Genomic DNA, 23,074 nt, shown 5'->3' with positions numbered 1-23,074 from the left:
CATTAACTTTAATGGAAGCCGTCCGTGCGGGTCCCGCACAAAAATGGAGCAAGCTGCGATTTTTCCTCCTCAAGTGGAAATCGTTAGTGATTTCTGCTCGTGTGGAGGAAGCAGCAGATCTCCATAGCAAGTAATGGGTGGTATTTGCTTAGGATTCGCGGTCTGGATGCCGCCCGTCGATTCTGCAGCAAATATTCACCCGTCAGCAGGAGCCCATATTCCGCAGCTGAAAATCCATACACAAAAATGCAGAAACATTTACTAAAAAATCCTACAAAGCTCATTAAAGGCTCCTGCAGACGAGCGTAAGTGCAAATATGCTCACTACTGCGCAATGTATTTGCGCAAGTAACGACATATATTTATCTGTTTTTTTTTCCATTCACGATAGCATAAAAACAGGCTAGCACTACGTCATTCTGTCATCAATGACCCCGCCCCCTGTAATCTCCCATAAATATTCCCCATGTGCGGCGTAACACCATCATGCGGGGCTTCTGGTACTTTCTGGGTTTGTGAGAGAGCAGCTGAGGTTGGAGACGTCTTCTGATGATGAGGATGTTCTTTTGCCTTGGTTACTGTCACACAGATTTGGGCGTCACGTGAGATGTCAGTCGATGTTCCTAGAAGGAGGAGTTGGCGGTTCTGGGTTCATCCTCTGGTGTCCCAGAGTGCCGGCCTCCGCCTAACTAACTTGGTTGAGGTTCCAAAACGAGATTATCCTAAACAATCTCCAAAATGGCTGCCGTGCCTTCCCTGTAATTAGTTGCAAACGTTATAGCGTTCTGAGAGGTGGCTGGGAAATTAAGTCATTTTTCAAGCATGTTCGTGTGTAGTTCATGTGCATTTGCACACCCCTATAGACTCTTATGGGGGGCTTTGGTACAGCATGTCATATATTTTTTCACGCAGCAGAAATACATGCGCAAAATTAGTAATGTGAGTGAACCTAATGAAATCAATGGGTTCTATTGTCTGCGGTTTACGCAAACGTATATCCACACGTGCTCAAACACGCCTGTGTGAAGGAGCCCTAATTTTGTCCATCTGCCGAAAAGGAACAGAAATTGTGTAGCAGGATTTGCGCAGCTCAGAAGTCCTGCGTGAAGGAAGCCTCAGGTTTTCACATGGCAGTATTTTACATAGGCATTAGTGGGCTGAATCCATGACTGGAGCCTACAGAGAGAATAACTTCAGAAGGGTCGGTGATCCGGGGATTATTCTGGTTGCTAGATTGGAGTCAGGAAGGAATTTTTTCCCTTAAATGGGAAAAATTGGCTTCTACCTCATTGTTTCTTTTTTTTTTTTTGCCTTCCTCTGGATCAACATTGGGGGTAATAGGCTAAACTGGATGGAGATGTAACATACTATGTTACTATGTTATGTTACAAATATCTGTTCATTGGCAATACATAGATCTAAAGCATCAGCAATCAATAAGGAATGGATGCTGTTTTTAAATCTGCAGATCCTCGCCCTTGATCATTGTGAGCTTGGATAGGATTCAATCTCAGCTGTAATTCAGCTGGATAATAATCTCCTTACAAGTAAATCATAGGATGTTCTCTAGAAGATCAGCGGTGCTCGCACTGTAATGTGCAATTCTTAATGTAATCAGAGTAAAGAAGGATGTCTTCATAAGGGATGTTTTCCTGGCTTTTTGTTGCATTTTTCTGCACTAAGGCCTCATTCACACAACAGTATTTTTATTAAGGCCTGTTTTTTGCTAAGGCCTAGTGCCCACGGCCGTGACGGGCTCCGCAAGCGGAATTCCGCAGTGGAGTCCATCACGGCGCACCCCCAGAGACCCCATACTCACCTCTGGATCTGCTGTCCGACGTCCCGTGCCGGCGCGCTTGCGCAGTACAGCTCACGACGCGCTGGCAGTGTCATGTGACACTCCGGCAGCGTCATATGACATGCGGCAGAAATTCGCCCATGGGAATTAGGCCTTACCAATTCTATCATGGAAGGGTTTGTAACACTTCTGTGTTTTGGAGACACTTCTGACCTTGTTTCCAAATATTGATCCAAAGTAATGACCAAAAGACTGTTGTGTGAATAAGGCTGGCTGCACACAAAATAATCACATGCCGCATGTGGGAGCCAGCAGTGGATTCCAGCTCTAACCACAGTCAGCGACCCTGCGCACCTGTCATTTCTGTACTGCGGATGACCGCGGACTTTCACCGTTGGTCATGCGCTGTACAGATTTAATTTTTTAAAATATTTGTCTTTCCCTCGCCACTGCTAGGCGAAACAGTAAACCACAGCCTATCTGCAATGTCAATTGCGGTTGCGCTGCAGGTCGGACAGCTTTCATTGCACATAGCATGTAGTGCAATGCTGCCGCCAGCCTCGTTAAAAACAATGGGGGATGCATTGTGAGAGCACGCACAAGATAGAACATGCCGCGATTTGTTTGTGCAATTCCCATTCAAAAGACTTGGGTTCATATTCGTGCGAGATTTGTGCATCTTGCAATGGGCAAATCTTGTACGATTTTCTCACCTGAAGTGTGAAGGCGGCCTAATACTACTATTAGTGACAGCTGACTCCTAAAATAATTTGACTATAAGATGAATAGTTACAACTACCTTTACCCATTCCCTATCTGCACCATAAGAGTACTTTCACACCTCACTGATTTGCTATGGATTTTAGTGCGGATGTTGGTGAGGATCTTCAGCAGATTTCACCCTTTCAATCCCGCCAAGTGTGAGCGCTTTTAGTGGTGCTAAACTTAGAATGGGAGGACTACTCAATGCACTGCAGCACTGACATCGGGGCAACAGTGGGGTGAGTTAAGAAAAAAACTTACACCCCTGGACTTGGCAGGTCAGCTACTTTGAGCCCATAAGCTTAACTCATAGGGCTCAAAGTAGCTCAGAGATTCCCATTAAGGCATACCAGAATAATTCCAAGGATGTCTTGCAAAACATATAAACCGATCACTGATTTGAGAAATATTTTAAGATTTCATTTATGAAACTGTATGACCCAGCAGGTTCATACATGCTATCAATGGCCATTAGGCACACAATCTAAGGATCCGGTCCCCCCATATTGCCCATACGAGCCTAGCACGTCTCAGTAGTCTTTCAAATTCCATTTCAGTTAAATGTAAGCATATGCTATGCTTCTGGTGGTTCTTCCTTCTCAGCGAAGCCACATCTGTATGTTCTTTCTGTTCTTTCTCCTCCATATTTTCGGATCACATAAACACAGACTTGGCACGAGGCGAACGCGCAACAATAAATAAACAATACATTTTCAGAAGTTGTCATTTATTGAAGGCAAATGTTCATACAGCTCAAAGCCATCGCTCGTTGTTCCAACTTCTTCTACTCTCTCTTTTTCGTGTAACCCCTCTCATTTATTTTGACATTCGTCATCACAAGATTTAGCAGTTCAAAAACAACTAAGCCTTGAACATACATATATCCATCGGTACGCAGAGCGGGGTCTTTTAAACAAAGCTCTGAGTTCAAACTGAGAGGTCAATGATGAATCTAAATAGGTTTTCCCTACATATATGTAATACATTATATATTATCTTTAATTTGTATAAACCAGCAGTCTATGTGCAGGAATTGCACTGAAGAATCATATGTAATACAGTAGTTTTTAGCAGCATTATCTTTATACTATAAGTCCTTTATTGCAGTTCGACAACTTTAACTTTACTTGACAATTAGGGATGAGCGAGTATACTCGCTAAGGCACTACTCGCTCGAGTAATGTGCCTTAGCCGAGTATCTCCCCGCTCGCCCCGAAAGATTCGGGTGCCGCCGCGGGGCGGGGAGCTGCGGGGGAGAGCAGGGAGGAACGGAGGGGAGATCTCTCTCTCCCCCCTGCTCCCCGCCGCAACTCACCTGTCAGCTGCGGCGGCCCCCGAATCTTTCGGGACGAGCAGGGAGATACTCGGCTAGGGCACATTACTCGAGCGAGTAGTGCCTTAGCGAGTATACTCGCTCATCCCTATTGACAATCCATTCTGTAAGACTATGATTGGTGTCGGACTATAAAACACTAGACCCATCAAATATACATTATGAGTTATGCTCCAAGGACAGGGGGCCGTACTACACATCTATTTGAGTGTTGATTGACGCTTTCGAGCTGTGGTGTTGGAGAAAACTTCTATGAATCCCCTGGACAGCTAGGGACACCAACAAAAATGCTCTGGACCATATCAACCTAGAGATGTCCGAGGAAGACAAGATCATTAGACAGAGACGGACTTACTTTGGACACGTGAAGAGGGTGAATTCACTGGAAAAAGAGATGCTACTTGGAATGGTGAGTGGTAAAAGGAAACAGGGAAGACAGAAGACAAATGTTGGCTGACACCTTCAAGAAGGACACAGTAATGGACATCAGCCATAGAGAATAGAAAAGCATGGAAAAGACTGGCTTACAGAGGATTCAAGAGTCGGACACAACTGAACGGATAGAATTGGAATTGGATGTCAGAATCATATCCACTCCAGTGAGATCAGGAAAGCGTTTCTGAAAATGTAATAAATTGGTTAATCTTTTAATAAACCTCCAATAGCACCCTAATTATACTTTTTTTAAAGATTAGAAAAGATTCAAAAAATGGAAAATAACATGCATACTAACTTTTTGGGTGCAAAATCTCAGATACCAAGAAATTATTATTTTTCTACCTTGTAGATTAACTTCCTAGATTGTGCCTGTTAAAAGGAGTTGTCCAATGAATACATATTTATAAAAGCAGGGAATGTTTAAAAATAATGAAGTAGCCTATATATATCCATTTGATACTCCCGAGCTCTGTTCAGCGAACAGCCAAGACAGGAAAGGTAGGAGATACTTTATTGAAACAAAGGGTTAAACAAGTTGGGCAAGACGCTTCACTGTTGTATCTGTAGCTTAATCAAGCTATCATTACAATGGTGAAACGCGTTGTGAAACTTGTTTAATTCTTTGTTTGAACTCCTGCAGTCACCATTCATTCTATCAAAGCCAGTGGAGGAGAGAGGAGCCGCCAGTATTAGATGTGAGCACCACTGGTTTAGTGGGGTTCTAGGTGATGCTCAGAGAATCTACACATGAGGCACTTTATGTCCATTTTATTTACATTTGATACGCCACCGCTCAGGTCCCTGCTGGTTTTCGCTTCCTTTTGGGAAGCTAATCACCAGTGGTCAGCTACGGCCACTTATGTGCAGACCCTTGAATTGTGAGCCTATGTATTACTATGTTGCACAGAACTGTTTAAAAATGTATCTTATATATGGTGTTGTGCAGACCAGCATATGGAGGTCGGGACTGTCCGGGTCCTACCTATGAATATCAGATGTGCAATACTGAAGAATGTCGAGGACCATTTGAGGATTTCCGTGCTCAGCAGTGCTCACAGCGAAACTCTTACTACATGCACCAAAACACCAAGCACACTTGGCTCCCCTACGAACATCACGATGGTAAGGCAATTTCAAAGTTATCTTCCATGTCATTGTTTCAAAATGAAATGAATAATGCACATTTTCCATTCACATCAGATGATGTTTTGACAAAAGCAGTAAAGCCAGCCATAGACATATGATAGAAGTCAGCCAAATGAGCAATACCCCATCAGCTCAGGCTACTGGACATTTTATTTATATAGAAGGATGAAGATAAGCAACTGCTGGACTCTTTTGACACCACTTATGTTGTGATAAACAATAGAATCCAAATGTTTCTGGTTACTGTTTCCCCTAATGGAAGATATCAGGGGAAATTCTGGGTGTCCACATAGAAATAACATTGTCAGTGAAGCTTTGCTAAAAGATCCTTAAAAAAATTCTGCCTGTGACCATCTTAAACAATTTAGTATTGTTAATTTCTATGAGTACAATGGATGGTAATAGCATACAAAAATTTGAGGACCTTCACAAATTAGCATGATGACCATAATTTTTCGACTGTATAACTCTAAAAGGAATCTATCACTAGGTTCATGCTGCCCGAACCATGGGCAGAAGCAGCATGAACCCGAGACAGATATGCCCATTCGGTTCACAAAAAACATAGTTAGACATTTAACTTGCCTACATCATAAAGACTGACAGCTCTTCTCCCTGTTTGTGTACATAGAGAGGAGTGAACATGCTGCAGGCAGGGAGAAGCCTGCGTGGCCCGCCTCTTTTACCCAAGAGAACTCCGCTCTGAGTCAGACTTCTAAGTATGCTTCAGGGTACAAGATCCATGGGCTGAATGGGCATATCTATCCGGTGTTCATGCTGCCATGTTTCGGGCAGCATGAACCTGTTGACAGGTTCACTTTAAAAGTCTGTTTTTCTCCCCATATTCTTTTGATTCTATGGCTGTTTATACTGTAATCTTGACCTTTCCCCTACAGATGCACAGAAATGTGAGCTAATATGCCAGTCTAAGGAAACAGGAGATGTGGTTTTTATGAATCAGGTGGTTCATGATGGAACCCGTTGTAGCTACAAGGAACCTTATAGTGTGTGTGCCAGAGGAGATTGTGTGGTGAGTGCTAAGCCTCTTAAATAAATCACCCATAATATCTGCATTAAAGGCGGTTTAAAAAAATCAATTTTCCTATTCCCTATTAAGTAATTGTGAGTTAATAGAGGATCAAGGGGAGTCCTCTGTTCAATAAGCTCATACCTGACACATGGACAGATTGGAGAGAGCTTACAAAGAATGTTTCTCACTCTGGGGAGCCTCTCTTCTCCTGTATTATACACATAACTGATTGATTTGTAATGTAATGCTTTATTTTTCCTGCGGTGGTGCTGTAGAGAAATTGATTACTTACTACTATGTCTTCCCACAGATTTTAGCTGATTCCTGGGGGTCACAGCATGTGTTACTTTGCGATAAGTTTATTATCAAGGAACCACTCTAAGGGTAGTTTAAGGCGAGCCGATTTATCGTTTGAACAAGTGAATTACATCATCACTAGAGATGAGCGAGCACCCAAATGCTCGGGTCCGCGTTATTCGAGCTTTTTGTAAAATTCGAGAGGTCTACTCGAGTAACGAACCCCATTGACTACAATGGGAGACTCGAGTATTTTTGTACGTGGGACGCCGGGTGCCAAGCTTTTTTTTTCTTGGTTTGTGTCTCTCTCTCTCCCCCAAAATTTGCCATTGGCGTGCACTGCATTGCGGCAGGGAAGGGCCAAAACAGGCACGTCACAGCGGGGAGGAGCAAAAAACTGGGGTGGGGTCGAACACGGCGTGATGCTCGTTCGAGTAACGAGCACCATCGAGTACGCTCTTACTCAAACGAGCATCAAGCTCGACAGAGTACGTTTGCTCAACTCTAATCATCACTAGCTCATTCGCTTGTGCAGCTTCTTTAGATAAGCATATACATCGATGACTTGGTCGAACGTGAAATCGTTCAGAATTGTTCAGTCTTTTACATTCGCTGTATAAGTGACTGAGAAGGACTGAATGAATGCTGTGTAAACCGAATGATAAGTGAACTAGCCAACAATGATCTTTATGCTGCATGATATGAACAACAAGTGAAAAGCAAACCAGTATCATTCATTGTTGGCGCATGTTAACCCTTTCCAATCCACTGTCAAACATCTCAAGATATTCTGATTGAAGGCTGTACAGCTCCGATGTCGGAAGATGTATTCTTACTGTATATTACTGGCCGCTCTTTTGTCGGGGGTCTCTCCAGCATGTCCCATACTGCAGTACTGGCTCTAGCCAGCAGATAGCGCCATTGTATAATGGCAGAAAGAGAAAGCCCCCTAGGAAACCCTGAATCCAAAATTGGATTGCAAAGGGTTAAGACTGAACGATTGTCATTCACTTTTGCTCTTTTTAACGATTTTTTGAACAATAATTGTTCAATCTAAAAGGGCCTTAAGGGTCCTTATATACAGTCCAAAACCATCCCGTTGATGAGTGTTGATCAATAAGATTAACACTCATAAACGTATGCAACCCTTCATCCCCCATACAGGTTCATCATTCCTCTTTCGCACAAGATGTACTACTGACATTGATGATTCTTTCGGCTGCACAAAAGATGTGATTAGCCGATGAGCAAACGTTTGCTCGTTTGTTGGCTTATCATATTCAGCATCTGTTCTCACAGCAAAAATAAAACTTCCCTTTTTATTTATATATTATTATTATATTATTTTATCTATATATTATTATATTAGAGCTGCAGTAGACAATAACAGTCTTTACTTGGCAGCTGAATTGGTAGTACAGGGACTTTAACTTGGCACAAAATTTCAGAATGTTGCAATTCAATTTCAGTACACTATCTCAGGGCGTAGCTATAGGGGGTGCAGAAGTAGCAGTTGCTACAGGGCCCTCAGGCCTTAGGGGGGCCAAAGGTTCCTCTATCATACAAGAAAATACCAGTAATATACATGTCACATAGATGGTTGGGGGGCCATGTTAAGCCCCATTTAGACACAATGATTTGAGCGATAATCGTTGTGTGCATTACATGGCAAGATGATCGCTCAAAATTTGCTCAAATAGCAGTTTGAGTGACAGTTTTGAGCGTTCACTTTGCATAAGTATGTAAATGAAGGCACGCTGTATGCAGAAGACAAGCGGGACCGCTGAAAATCATCCATAGCATGTGTAAAAATTTTAAAAAATATATACTCACCCCCCGCCGCTGCCAGGGCTCAGCTGAATGTAGCCTGGTCTTCTCCTCGCACTGCTTTGAAGTTCTTTCATCAGGTGGGGATTTTAAATCCCCGCCTGCTGAAAGAGCTGTATCTGATTGGCTAAGCGCTCAGCTAATCACAGGCAGCGCTTGGGCCATTCAATGAGCCTGGCAGCGGCAGAGAAGGGAGTATATATTTTTTTTTATTTTTTACACCAGCTACAAATGATTCTCAGGGAAGGACTTATATTTAAAGCCCTATCCCGAAAATCACTGCTGGGGTGCCAGCAAAACTCCTGCTGTGTTCACAGCTGGACCGCTGTGTTCTTCATACTCCAGCTGTGTTAATGCAGTGGGATACTCGCTGAAATAATAGTATCAGCAGTATCCCGCTGTGAACTCTTGATAAGGTTGATTGTTCTCTTTCAGCACGCTGAAAGAGAATAATCAGCGACTCATTAACAAAAACTGCACGATGTCAGTGCAGTTAGACCCAACGTTTCTCGATCAAAAGATGGCTTTGAGTGATTTTTGAGCAAGAATCGTTGTGTCTAAACCAGACTTTACAGATTTTGCATTGGGGACCCCTACATTTAGCCTCTATCTAATCTTTTAAGATTCTAGTAATGCCCCTGCCTGCTAGTGTTGCATCAATGGCCTTCTAAAGAGACCCAATAATGCAGAAGAAAGTTGTGGGAGGACTCCCATGCGGAACTTTTACGTCCGTACCCACGAGCCTTTAGCTGTGCCTCTGCTCTGACTTTACTATTCAGGAACACTCTTGGCTTGTAAGCCCATTAATATTAAGACTCAGTTTCTTTTTTTTTATAGTCACAGTCTCTTAGTTACTCAGCAGGCCTGGTATAACTTCGTGGAGACTCTCAACAGTATGCATTCACAGTCTCTTAATGGCTGACTTCCACTGTTTTAGCAATACAGCAGGTCCATCACCATAGTTCACACAGCTACAAGGATCTCTGCTCCGGAGCTTTCAAGCTGTATCCAACCTCTTCCACAGTAGGCCTTCAGGGTTTCATTCAAGGCTCACAAATCAGGCCATACCTAACCTTGGACCCACCTCTTCTACTCGATGTACACTCCACCACCATCCTTCTCAGCATGGTACCTGGTTATGCAAACCTTCCAAATGGCTACCTTAACTGGGATTGAGACTTCTCAGACAATGTCCACAGGGCCACAACAGAGACTGTGGCATAATACACATTAACAATGCCCAATAAACCTTAGCAGTTGTGCAATAATCATTAATCCCTATAGCATCTCATTTTACGTCATCCCTTTATATGGACTCTAGCAAGGGTAATATTTACCCAACTACACGAGGTTAACTATTTTTCCAACTTGCTCTACTCTTATTCATCTCATCTTGCACGTTCCGTCCTTCACTTGTCGGATCCAGCAGCTGAAGCGATCTCTGAGCTGAGCACTGGCATAATTGTATTTGTATCCTGAGATATCAGATGCAATTGAAAACTGTACTATTCCAATGCCGCTTTCATATGGCTGAGAAACTCGTGCGAGATTTGTGCTTTGCGAGACGCACAAGCACTTTGCATCAGCGTGAAAACACACACTGGCGAAAGCGATATCGTTATAGTTTCTTGGCCCGATATTGCGCTTGCCCATGTGTGGGTAGCCCAACTGTTAGGCCGGGCTCACATGACCGTATGCGTAAAACCGTTGTGAAGCCGAAGTTGAGTCGGCCTTTTGCCGCATATAGCAGCGATCTTGTATTTTGCATGACAGCGTATCCTCCTGTTTTGTTTTTTTTTTTACTTTCCCACCTGTCACCTATACACAATGTAATTGGTATGGGCGGTTTTTGATTATGTGCCCACAGAGAACAATGGGCTTTCTCACGCATAATACACAGCAAAACAGAACATGCTGCGTTGTTTTTTGCACTTGGGTATTACGCAATGCATACATGCAAATGTGACCAAAACAGCATAAGGCAATGTATTTGATTGCCTGTAAGCTACCGCATATCATACGTGCATATATTGCTGTAAACCTACGCTCGTGCGAGCCCGGCCTAAATCAGACCATGGCTTAATTTCTGTCCATACAGATGTTGCAGGCAGGGGCGTAACTATAGGGGGTGCAGGGGATGCGGTTGCACCCGGGCCCAGCAGCCTTAGGGGGCTCATAAGGCCTCTCTTCTCCATATAGGGAGCCCAGTACTATGAATAAAGCATTATAGTTGGGGGCCCCGTTCCAGGTTTTGCATTGGGGCCCAGGAGCTTCAAGTTACGCCTCTGGTTGCAGGTGTTGGTATCATGATGCAGATTCAAGATACCATACAGATGAAGGAGATACACAAATACAAAATATTTAGTTATGAACAAAAGAATTAAAATGAATACACATCTAAGGGAATAACAGTTTAACTTTCTTAGGTCAGTAATTCTGGAATCCAACTTTAGGCCTGACTCACATGAAGGTATTTTCGTCGCATAGTACACGCACAATCTACATGCGTATAATATGTGCGCAATGGCATCAACGAAAGTACATTGCTTTTCCTTGTTCCACTCCCACTTGCGTATACTTAATGTATATGTTACGTGTGTAAAAAAAGATCGCAGCATACTCTATTTTTCCGCATATTACGTTGCCTAAGAGCCCTATCGCTCTGTATGGGTAGATTCTGAACACAATGCATTCGCAATTACTTTGTGTATTTGCAACTTTTTTTTATGCATGTTGCTAGGAAACATAAAAGAAGTTAAAAAAGAAACCAGAAAGTTGTAGGTGGACAGTGCAGGAGCCTCTAAGGACCACTGGCAAATCCGAGCTGTTGTCTGTGGATATTGGTTTCTATATTACTACTACCATGGCTACTTTTGATATGGGCAAACTCATTGCTCTGATGCATCGGACGTGGCTGCGCAAAAGTGGAAAAAAACAGCCAAGTCAATAGAGCCTCATCCTCATTAAGTAGCTCTACAGCTCTCTGGTGCTTGCTGTAGCTGATTCTGTTGCATGGCCATCTCTTCATTCCTCCGCTTCCCCTTACTTTGCCTGATGGTTGGCCAACTTCAGAGCGCTAATCATGACCTCAATGGTAAGAGGGAAGAATGGGGCAGCACTCACACTCTTATACAGCTAACATTAAGTGCCGCTTAGATTTGGGGCGTTGGATTTCATCAGATTTACTGGTCATTCGACGTCCAAATCTATAATCGAAATAGATTTCCTAATGTTTATTCTAACATCCATTGAAAGTACTGAGAATTCGAAATGTGAGATCATTGCTTGTCAATGAAGCTGTCCCTAGTTGCTCTCCCACACGTATGCCTTACCAGTCGTTTAGTGAGGGAATCTGTTTTCTGGTGTTTATTATAATGCAGCCATTGGTAGAGAATGATAGCACTATGCTAGGTCTTCCCATCTACATACATAGCTGTGTCCTCATGTGAACTCTCTCGGCTGGGAACTGTACAGACTCCAAGTGTAAGTGTGTATCTCATTGTGAAGGAAGTTGCTGAGAAATATTCATTTCTATCGATGCATATGGAAATGTTATAAAGGCAATTAACAAAAACATTAATTACAGGCTATTGAGTTATTTTAACTCCCAGTTGACACCTTTTGGATGGATAAAGGTGGTATTGCTCCATGGAATGACCTGTTGGGGGTGCAGATGTCCAACAGGTCATCCCAGCGATGATCGCTTCTGTGATTTTACACAGCAATGAGCATTGCTAATGAATAGAGGTGGAGCGGTCCCGTTATCGTTCAGGCCGACCCCTTCATTCATAGTAAACAGGCAGTCCTTCGTAAGTGACCAACTGCTGGTTTACAGAGGCCAATCCATCAGACTGTTTTCTGTATGTAGAAACTGTATAAACAAGAAGCGAATGAATTCTCATTCATCATTCAGTCGGTGCATGCATTTACACTGAATGATAGTTCAGTTTCCTGCATCTAGTGGGAATCTAAGTGATTCATTGGCCCATATAAAAAAAAACCTTACTAACGTCTTCATATAGTTTTTCCCTTTCGTTCTCTAAGGTCGGCTTCACACGGGCATATTGACATGCACAAAATTTGCGCATACAATATGCAGAAAATAGAACCCATTTAATTCCATGTGTTCATTCACATTTCATTTTTTTGCATGTGCATTTCTCTTGCCTGCAAAAGAATAGGACCAGCTCTATTTCTGTGCACACTAATGCACCAAATATCCCCATAGAAGTCTATGGGAGGTGTGCAATGTGTGCACAGACACGCAATATGTTGCACAATTCTGTGAAAATAAGAACACATTTGAACCTTATCAGGCTAAATAGATGGTGTTCCGTGGGCATATGAGCAGTCCTTGAGAGCGCAAAAAAGTACATTAAGCAACGTAGACTTGCAAATCAACATCCTTCATAGTGCAAATACGTTGCGCTGAAGTGTGCACATTTGCGCATATGCCTGTTTAAACCGGCCATAATACAGAACATGTGCTGCCAATACTCTGTAGACCGGACACCACTTACTTATTAATATACATTGTAGCATTATCCCAGATTTGTTCTTCCCCAACAGATATCTTCCCATCTTTCCTGAGTTCTACTGTGTTCTGTTTTCACACTTTCAGTGACTTTACCCATAAGACAGAATGTAAAAAAACTCTTTGAGCAGATTGTCTTCAGGTAAAGTGAAATAAAGCCATTTCCTGCGGGACTATTTATAAGTTGTCCTTTCTCTTACCGGATTTGTCTAACAGAGGGCTCTTGTCTGGATACTTTATATTACAGCACTTCGGATGTGACAAGGAAATTGGCTCTATGAAGGAAGAAGATAAGTGCGGGGTTTGCGGAGGTGATAATTCTCATTGTCGAACTGTGAAGGGCACATTAGTAAAATCCCCAAAGCAGTCCGGTAAGCATCTTTTTTTGCAGTTTTCCAGTAAAGGCTCTTTTAGACGAGCCAATTTATCATTAGAACAAGTGAATGATGTCATTGTTAGCTCATTCGCTTTCATGCAACCTGTTTATACAGCGGATACATCGTTAGATCGTTCAAACGAGAATCGCTTAGTCTTTCACATTCACTGAATAAGTGACTGAGAATGATTGAACGATCAGAGCTTAAAGCGAACGATTAGTGAACAAGCCGATCATGGTTTTGTGTCTGCATAGCACGAACGGAGAGCGAAAAGCGAAAGTCGTCTGTTTGTTGAATTGTGTTTATATGGAACAATTATCATTCACTTTCGCTTGTTTAGATAAAGCATAAGCATTCCTTCTAAAAGCACCCTGAGGCTGCATTCCCACGAACGTATATCGGCAGGGTTTTCACGCCGAGCCGATATACGTCGTCCTCATGTGCAGGGGGAGGGGGGGGGGGATGGAAGAGCCAGGAGCAGGAACTGAGCTCCCGCCCCCTCTCTGCCTCCTCTCCGCCCCTCTGCACTATTTGCAATGGGGAGAGGCGGGATGGGGGCAGGGCTAATTCTCAGAAATTAGCCCCGCCCCACCTTCTTTCATTGCAAATAGTGCAGAGCGGCGGAGAGGGGGCGGGAGCTCAGTTCCTGCTCCAGGCTCTTCCATCCTCCCCCCCTGCAGATAAGGACGACGTATATTGGCTCGGCGTGAAAACTGAGCCGATATACGTTCGTGGGAATGCAGCCTAAGGGGTCCTTTATTTATACAGGCAATACAGAGAGACTAGAACCCATTGATGTCAATGGTTTTCGTACACATTTCCCGATTTTGCACGCGTGCGAAGAAAATAGAACATGGTCTATTTTCCTGCAAATTTGTGCAGGAAATGCATGTACAATGCACAAGGAGATGCACAGTACAAATCTAGAACTCATTAGGCTAAACACATGCCACATGCAAATAAACACAGCCTGCGAGCGCAAAAAGTTCAGTGCAATATGCCGATACGCACGGGGGGGTGGAAAGGGTGAGGCGTATATGCATCAGACCCGGGCCGTCTGAATGGGCTCACGAACGGAAGATTTGTACGCTCATTCACGCGATTGTCAATTGCGCTGTGGCCGTGACACAGCTGACCGAAAATCGCCACGCTCGTGTGAATGAGCCCTTAGTGTGATATTACAATATTTTGAATATCCTGGGACACAATGATACCTGGGACAACTTGTCACAGAGCTCCATCCATGGAAAAAGTTATGGGACTTCGAATGGAATAATGTTAAAAAATGTTCTTTTCCCCAAATTTTTTTTGTGTAAAAGTAGAAAAACCTTAAAGTGAACAGTTTTGATATCATCATAATCGTACCAGCCAGCAAAAAAATTTTTTAGCATGTCATTTATGTTGCATAATTAACTCTGTAAAAAAAAAACCAAATAGCAGAATTGATGTTTTCTCTCCCTGCCCTCCAAAAACATTTATCAAAGTATTGATGGACAAGTACGAAAGTTATGGCTTTTGAAAAGCGGAGATGAAAATCCCCCCAAAAATCGTTGCATCCTCATGGGCAAAATAGGCCGTGTCCTTAAGGGGTTAAATTGACAACTGCACATTTACTTTGTATATTTCAACATTGACCTTGTTAATCCGGACTGCCTAAACTATCATTATTTGTATTGCAGCTGGTGTTCTAAAAATGTTTGAGATTCCAGCAGGAGCGCGGAACATCCAAATAGAAGAGACAGAAGTGTCTTCCAATAACCTCGGTAAGATCATCCAATCACTGAGAAGTATAAATCAGCGTTACCGTTCTAAATATGTTACTTATGTTTTGGTGCAAAAAAGTTTTCAAAAACTTTACAAATGCTGTCAAGTTCTAAAAGTTTAGGATTACAAGTGAGGGCTCATTCACATGGGGTGGAGGTGTATTCGGTTGTGTAAATACTCTGCGTACAGTGCGTATTTGCACCCACAAATATGTACGCAGAAGGGCCCATGTATTTGCTGCTTTCCTGCGTATTTGTGCGGCCTATTCACTTCAATGGCCTATTCCGTTGCATGAGGCTAGATTGACACAGATGGATTTGCACCTGGAAAATGTACAAGTACAATCCCCAGAGAAGGGAAGCCATTGATTTCAATAGGTTTGCTCACAGGCGCATATTGTTCGGTAGCACAAAAAAGCGCCGCATGCTCTATTTAAATGCTTGTATGAACGAAGAACGCTTAACTTTAAAGTTAGTAATTTTTCCATGTTTCATTGTGATATTCTTCCAGCCATTAAAAACCAAGTGAGTGGAAATTTCATTCTGAATGTTAAAGGCAAAGATAATAAATCCCGAACTTTTATAGAGATGGGTTTGGAGTGGGAATACACTGTTGAAGATGGAAAGAAAACTGTGAAAACCACGGGACCGCTGCACGAGCCTATTGTGGTCTTGGTAAGATTCGTCTGCCACTAACATTGTAAATTCTTAATGCTACAATAAGATATTATGTGTTCAGTGTTATTACTGCACAATCTGCCAACGCCTTGTACACAGTTAGGGCACTGTTATGGCTCCTTCACACGGCCGTATTTGCGTGCGCAATATGCAGAGGATAGAATCCATTGATGTCAGTGGATTCATACATATTTTTCTATGAAAGTCTATGGGAGGTGGACAGTATGCAAGGAGATGCGTGATACGCTGCGCAGTTCCGCATGCAAAAGAAAACATGTGGAACTCATTAGTCCAAATGATGCCATGCGCAAATGAACATGCCCTACGTACAGAAAAAGTACAGTATAATACACCAATATGTGCGCAAAAAACCCCTCATTCGTAGTGCAAATGTGTTGCACTGAGACATGCACAATTATGCATACAGCCATGTGAAGCCAACATTAACGACACTGGATGTACAGTTACGTCATGCATGTTCACGGTATGTATGGTGGGGGATCACGGGGCGATCTCGCTCAATATAATGCAGATGCCGACTTGTTTCTTATAGCCGGCACCTGCCCACCACAGCTCTGATCAGCCGCAGCGCTGTTAATAAATGCCACCCTCAGTTTTGACAGCAGCATTTAATTGCCCCGAATGATGTTAAGGAGTCCCGTACCCCCCACGCAATGAGATCGCAGGGAGCCGTGCAGGTGTCATGGCAGCTGGGGGCCTTCTGAAAAGGCAAGGGCTGTCATGGCGGAGTACCTATCAAGCCATGGCTGTGGCGTGGCTGGATTAGAATGCTTGTCAGATCGTGGTATAATGTAATGGTATAGTATTACAGCATACGGCAGGAGCGATTAAAGTATTGCAAGTACTTGTCCCCTCTGGGGACTAAAACAAAAAGTAAAAATTAAGGTTAAAAAAAGTTTTACTAATAATATTTAAAAAAAACAAAAACATTTGCCATATTTATAATTAAATAATGAAACAAAAAAACACATTTTATATTTCTGCATCCGTAAAAGTCCGATCTATCAAAGTAATGCATTATTTCACCGTATGGTGAACGTTGTATAGATATAAATATATAGAACGCCAGAATTGTGCTTTTTAGGTCACCCCAGCCTCCAAGAAAAAATGTAATAAAAAGCGATCAAAAAGCTGTATGTATTTCAAATGGAACCAGTAGAAACTACAGGACATCCTGCAAAAAAAATGAGCCCTCGCACAACTGTATCGACTGAAAAATAAAAAGGTTATTGCGTGCAGAAGATGGCGGCAGAAAATAATAAAAAAAAATTAAAATATCTTTGATAAAAAATTAAAGTAGTACAGCAAAAAAAACTATGTAAATTTAGTATCGTAATAATCGTACCGACCCATAGAATAAAGTTATCATGTCATTTTTGTTGCAGTTTGTGCGCCGTAGAAACAAGACGCAGCCAAAGATCGCGGAATTTCATTTTTTTTTCTATTTCACTGCACTGTACTGTACTTTTTCAGTACATAATGTGGTACATTTTATAGTACCATTGAAAAATACAACTCCTCCCGCAAAAAAACAACAAGCCATCAGAAAGAGTTATGATTTTTTAAAAGGGGGGAGGAAAAACCAAAGAAGGAAAAAAAGGGCCGCGTCCCTAAGGGGTTAAGGTGTCGATTTCTGGTTTGAATGAGCGAACGATTGAATGATGCCAGAATTCGTGCGGACAGACTTTTTAAACAGGCAGATATGTCATTGGCTCGTTCAAGAGAGAAAATGCTCAGTCATTTACATTCTGTGTAGAGATGAGCGAGCACGCTCGGTAAGGGCAGATACTTGAGCGAGCATCGCTCTTCTCGAGTAACTGTATACTCGTCCGAGCAAATGCGGGGGAGCGGCTGGGAGGAGTCGAGGTCTTCTGCGCATGCGCAGACCAGCTCTCCGGCGCGAGCACGCCGGAGCGGCTCCATTGAACACAGCAGAAGACCGCACAGCGCAAGCACGTCTAAATGGAAGGAGAAGACAGCGTTAGACGGCACCATGGAGACGAGGACGCCAGCAACGGAGCAGGTAAGTGTATAACTTCTGTACGGCTCATATTTAATGCACGATGTATATTACAAAGTGCATTAATATGGCCATACAGAAGTGCTGAACCCCACTTGCTGCCGCGGGACAATCCCTTTAATTCATGCTTTTATTAGCTTCTTTATGCATGTTCTCAGGAATGAGTCTATCATGGTGTTGTCTTGTTGCCTTCAAGGTTGTGCCCCAGGATGAAGATCTAAAGAGCAGCCTAACATACAAATATATTATTCATGAAGATCTTTTACCAATGATTGGGAACAATAATGTTCTACTGGAAGAGATGGATTCTTATGAATGGGCACTGAAGAGCTGGTCCCAATGTTCCAAAGCATGTGGTGGAGGTAAATGCTTCTGTTCTGGGCATAAACTTACTATGTGAAATTTATTATGACTTCATTTACATATTCTTTGGAGGCCCGCATATTTTGTGTAAACCGGACGAATGTTCCTTTCTATTATTTCCATTGAACGCACTGTAGAGCATAGTTCCTAACGAATGAAGCAGCAGTTGAACATGCGCTGTGGAATAAGTTGGCGCTATACAAATAAAGATTTATTATTATTATTATTAATAACATGTGTCTTACTGCTCCATTCATCTGCATGGGACTGATAGAGAGAGACAATTACAGCGTTTAGCAATCTCCAGCAGTTCCATAGAGATGCATGAAGTGGCAGTTCATATGCTTAACCACGATGCTTTATTCATTCGAGGGGTACACAAGATAGTCATTTCTTGTGATCAGTGAGGGTCCCAGTAGTCGGACCCCTGCAGATCGGACATGTCCTCTAACCTGTGGATAGAAGATACGTTTTAAACTTAGCACAGCCACTTTAACTTTCTAAAAGATGTCTTATAGTTCTCATTTAAAGGGCTTGTCCTACAGCAACCCCTTTTTTACTGTTGCAACCTTTCAATCAGAGAGGATATAAAAGTTCCACAAGTTTTGTTACTCTCATTTAAGTCTCTGGAGAGGGACTTCACATGCCCATCCTCTCTCCAACCAAGAAAGGGAAATAAGGACCCTTTTTTCTACAAAAGTAGGGATTCCAGAGGTTGGACCCTCACCTAATCTAGTAATCTTTACCCATATAGTTGGTGCTGACTCTCAGACACTCTATGGATCGGCCCTCTCCACGTGGGTCTGTTTGTACGGCTTCTTTCAGTTCCATCACTTGCATGTTTTTGTCATCTTTGATAGTATCAAGCTAACGGGTTCTTTTGTGGCCAGGTCTTCTTTTGCTGCTGATCACTACAATCATCAATGTTTCTAATGAATTAGCTTGTATTATATGGCCAAAGTCATAGAGTCTCTGTTTCGTAAATTTGCCCTCCAACGAAGGACTGTTTTGTTCATGATCTTGGTTGTCCAAGGAATTCGTAAGACTTTCCTCCAGCACCAAATTTCGAAGGCATCAATCTTCCTCTGGTTTGTTTTCTTCAGTGTTCACCTAATATTCTTTTATAAGCTGTCTGATGAACATGTTATCAAAGTATGGGAACAACACCTTTAAGTATACTTTTTTTTTTTTTTTTAAACATTAGGTTTTTTATTGAGGAGCGAAAGTGATATACAACCGGGTTTTACATGTGATACACGAACAACAGAAAATGCTGAGTTAAAATTATAACAAACATGCCGATACAAAGCTTTCCTCTATATTTTCTTAACTTACTCTTGGGCTGAATCTCTACAACAATTAGGCTTGACAGTTATTTCTTGTACATAAACTTTATAAACATTTTCCTTGTTATTTTATAACTTGCTGCCGATTGCTCACTAAAATTAGTCATATGGATCCAAACCGGAGCTTAACATAAAGTACTAGGGTATAAAAAAAAAACAAAACATTGTACAAAACAAAACGAAACCAAGGCATCACTCGGCAATCAGAAGCGAGCAACTTATGTAGATTCCCTCCACAAGCTCCACATCTCCTCGTATTTTGGCATAGTATTTTCCCTGAATGCCAACCATCTCTCATATACTCTTTGCTCCGCCATTCGATTAGTAAATTCTTGAAATAATGGGGGAGCTGGGTCACCCCAATGTCTTGCAATCAAGGTCTTTGCAGACATCAAGGCATGCCCCACCAAAAACCTAGTTGGGGGGGGAAGGTCCTCCAGACCCACCAACAACAGAACCTGTTTTGCGTTTCTCTGTACGTGAATCTGTAGGACTCTGTCTAATAGGTTTAGAATATTGTTCCAATAAGCGTACAGTTTAGGGCAGGACCAAAAGACATGGGAGAGTGTGCCCCTTCTTCCGCACTCTCTCCAGCAACCACCATCCCCTCTCTGAAATCTGCTGCAGAGAAGTGCTGGGGTATAGTACCACCTCATATTAATTTTTATTTGCACTTCTAGTATTCCCATCCCTTTAGTGGCTTTCCCAGCTAGTTTAAAGGCATTTGACCAAGACTCGATCGGGATAACTGTTTCTAACTCCTTTTCCCAATTTAACATGTGCATTTTTTTGGTCGGAATGTTGTTACCGGTCAATATGTCATAATAGACCCTCGTTTCAGATTTCTCCACCTTAGGTAGGGAAGAGATCCTATTTATAATATCCCGTGGTAATTTTATTGTGTGTAGTTGAGTTTTAGACAAGAAATGTTGTATCCTCAAGAATTTGAATGAGTCACCATGTCGCAAATTATAAGAAGCCCGGAAATCGTTAAAAGGTTTTGCCGCGGTTCCTGATAATAAGTCAGTCACGCTTAGTACACCCTTCCTTTTCCATTCTCTCAAATCCAAATCCTGTAAGAACATACACATAGTCTCTAGGGGAATTTGAGGGACTTCCAGTGTATCATATGACGCTACTTTCTTAGTTAATTCTCTCCACACCTCGAAAGAGGCCAACATGGTGGGTGAGAAAGCACTTGTGTCCACTGTCAGTCCTGATTTTGAGCCTTGGGGGCCCGACATGGCATCCAAAGACGCCGCCCAGAGGACCGTCCCGCAAGAATCAAGCCTCGCAAAGTTGCGTTCCATGCCCACCCAGCTCATCTTATCCTCCTGTAGGAGCCAATTCCTAGTTTGATTCAGGAGAGAAGCCTTAAAGTATTTTGTAATATCCGGAATATCCGCTCCACCCCCAGACCGCCTCATCGCCAAAATAGACAATGCCAAGCGAGGTCTCTTCCCCCCCCATACGTAGCCTGACAATTGTTTTTGGATTTTCAGCAGCGTAGTTCCCGAGACACTTATCGGAAGGACTCTAAATAAATATAAGATCTTGGGAAGGAGCTTCATTTTGTATGTCATGATTCTGCCGTACCATGTTAAATTAAGCTTAGCCAAACGCTCTATCTCTTTTTGTAAGGAAACTATCAATAGAGGAAAGTTAATCTTTTCTAGATCTTTCGTATTGGGAGATAGGAGAATACCTAGATACGGAAGGCTGCTTTTTCTCCACTCAAATGGGAACTCTTTTTTTATCGCTTCTCTCAAATCCCTTGGAACGTTCACTCCCAAGATCATGGATTTGCTAATATTTAGTTTGTATTGTGAAACCTCACTAAAGTTTTGTAGGATTTGCTGGGCGGCTCTCAGTGAACTTAGTGGGTGTGACAAGGTGAGGATTATATCATCCGCAAAAAGTCCAATTTTGTGCTGGCGAGAATTCAATGGGATCCCTCTAACCTCGGACGATAACCTAATTAATTCTGCTAGTGGCTCAACCGTGAGGACATACAGGATGGGGGACAACGGGCAGCCCTGCCTAGTGCCATTCGTAATTACAAAGGGTTCTGTTAAAATTCCATCTACCAGCGTCCTGGCCGATGGGGCAGAATATAGAGCACGGACTGCCCGCACCAGCCCCTCCCCCATGCCAAACCTCTCCAAGGTCTTAAATGCATACTCCCAATGGACACGATCAAAAGCCTTTTCGGCGTCGAGTGCGAGCATCACCGCAGGGGAGCGGGAGGACTTCAGGGAATGCAGGAGGTTAATTATCCTACGCGTGCCGTCCGAGGCCTGTCTCCCTTTCACAAAACCGACTTGGTCGGAATGGATGATTTCTGGGAGGATTTTCAAGAGTCTTCCTGCAAGGGTTTTGGAGTATATTTTAATGTCCGTATTTAATAATGAAATGGGTCTAAAATTTGAGGGATCGTCAGGAGATTTGCCTTGTTTGGGTAAAACTACTATAGTTGCTTGAAGGGATTCCCCCGGAAATGAGCCGCGACGCATAGCTAAATTAAAGTTCCTTACTAAGTGTGGGACTAGTGAACTCTGGAATAATTTATAGTATTCGGCCGAATAACCGTCGGGGCCCGGGGCTTTTTGATTTTTCATATCTAGGATTGTATCTGCGACCTCCGCCTCCGACATCGCTTTATTAAGTTCCTCCGCTTGGGAGGAGGAAATCCTTGGCAAATTTAGTTTGCCCAAAAATTCCTCTATCCCGGCACATCTTGGATGGTCTACGAGGGGATCATCTTTCAAATTGTACAAGTCACTGTAGTACAACCGGAATTTTTCTGCAATTTGTTTGGGGTGGGATATTTTAAACTCTTTCTTTTTGGAGTTCCACACGAAGGGAATCTTGGCTCTAATTGTTCTTTTTTTTACTAGATTGGCCATCCACTTTGATGGTTTGTTTAGCGAGGAATAGATATTAGCCCTCCGCGCTGTGATTTCTTTATCGAAATCGCTCTGTAAGATGTTCCGTAAATCAAGTCGAGCTTTAACTAGTTTATCGTGAGTAAGCGCAGACGGTGTTGTCTGCATTACATTCTCTAAGGATTGGATGTTAGCCACTAAGAGCTCTGTTTTTTTGAGTTTCTTTCTTTTATACCTGGCGCCCAGTTTTATAAGGACTCCACGCATAAAAGCCTTGTGGGCGTTCCATAGAACACTTGGGTCTATGTCTGGGGTGTCATTTAGCGCAAAAAATTCCTCTAGGTTGTCTTTTATTTCTTTCTTATATTCTGGGATTTTCATTAAGTATGTGTTGTTTTTCCACGGTTTGGCGAATTGGCGGGGGCTACCCAAGGCTAGTGTTGTCATAATCGGGGC

General features: G+C 42.6%; 1 protein-coding gene across 3 annotated transcripts in view; it reads left to right on the top strand.

Moving 5' to 3' along the window:
• ADAMTS14 (ADAM metallopeptidase with thrombospondin type 1 motif 14) overlaps positions 1–23,074 on the top strand; it is a 145,763-nt gene that overhangs the window by 100,381 nt on the left and 22,308 nt on the right. For all 3 annotated transcript variants that reach the window (XM_066600550.1, XM_066600551.1, XM_066600552.1), the window contains exons 12-17: positions 5,278–5,453; positions 6,374–6,507; positions 13,413–13,536; positions 15,222–15,305; positions 15,817–15,980; positions 18,221–18,386. In XM_066600550.1, coding sequence (XP_066456647.1) covers positions 5,278–5,453; positions 6,374–6,507; positions 13,413–13,536; positions 15,222–15,305; positions 15,817–15,980; positions 18,221–18,386 — 848 coding nt within the window. The remainder of the gene's footprint in view (positions 1–5,277; positions 5,454–6,373; positions 6,508–13,412; positions 13,537–15,221; positions 15,306–15,816; positions 15,981–18,220; positions 18,387–23,074) is intronic.

This window comes from Eleutherodactylus coqui, chromosome 4 (genome assembly GCF_035609145.1).
Source record: "Eleutherodactylus coqui strain aEleCoq1 chromosome 4, aEleCoq1.hap1, whole genome shotgun sequence".
In the NCBI taxonomy this organism is placed as follows: Eukaryota; Metazoa; Chordata; class Amphibia; order Anura; family Eleutherodactylidae; genus Eleutherodactylus; species Eleutherodactylus coqui.
Note: the sequence above shows the minus strand (reverse complement) of the source record. Positions and strands in the feature narration are given on the sequence as shown.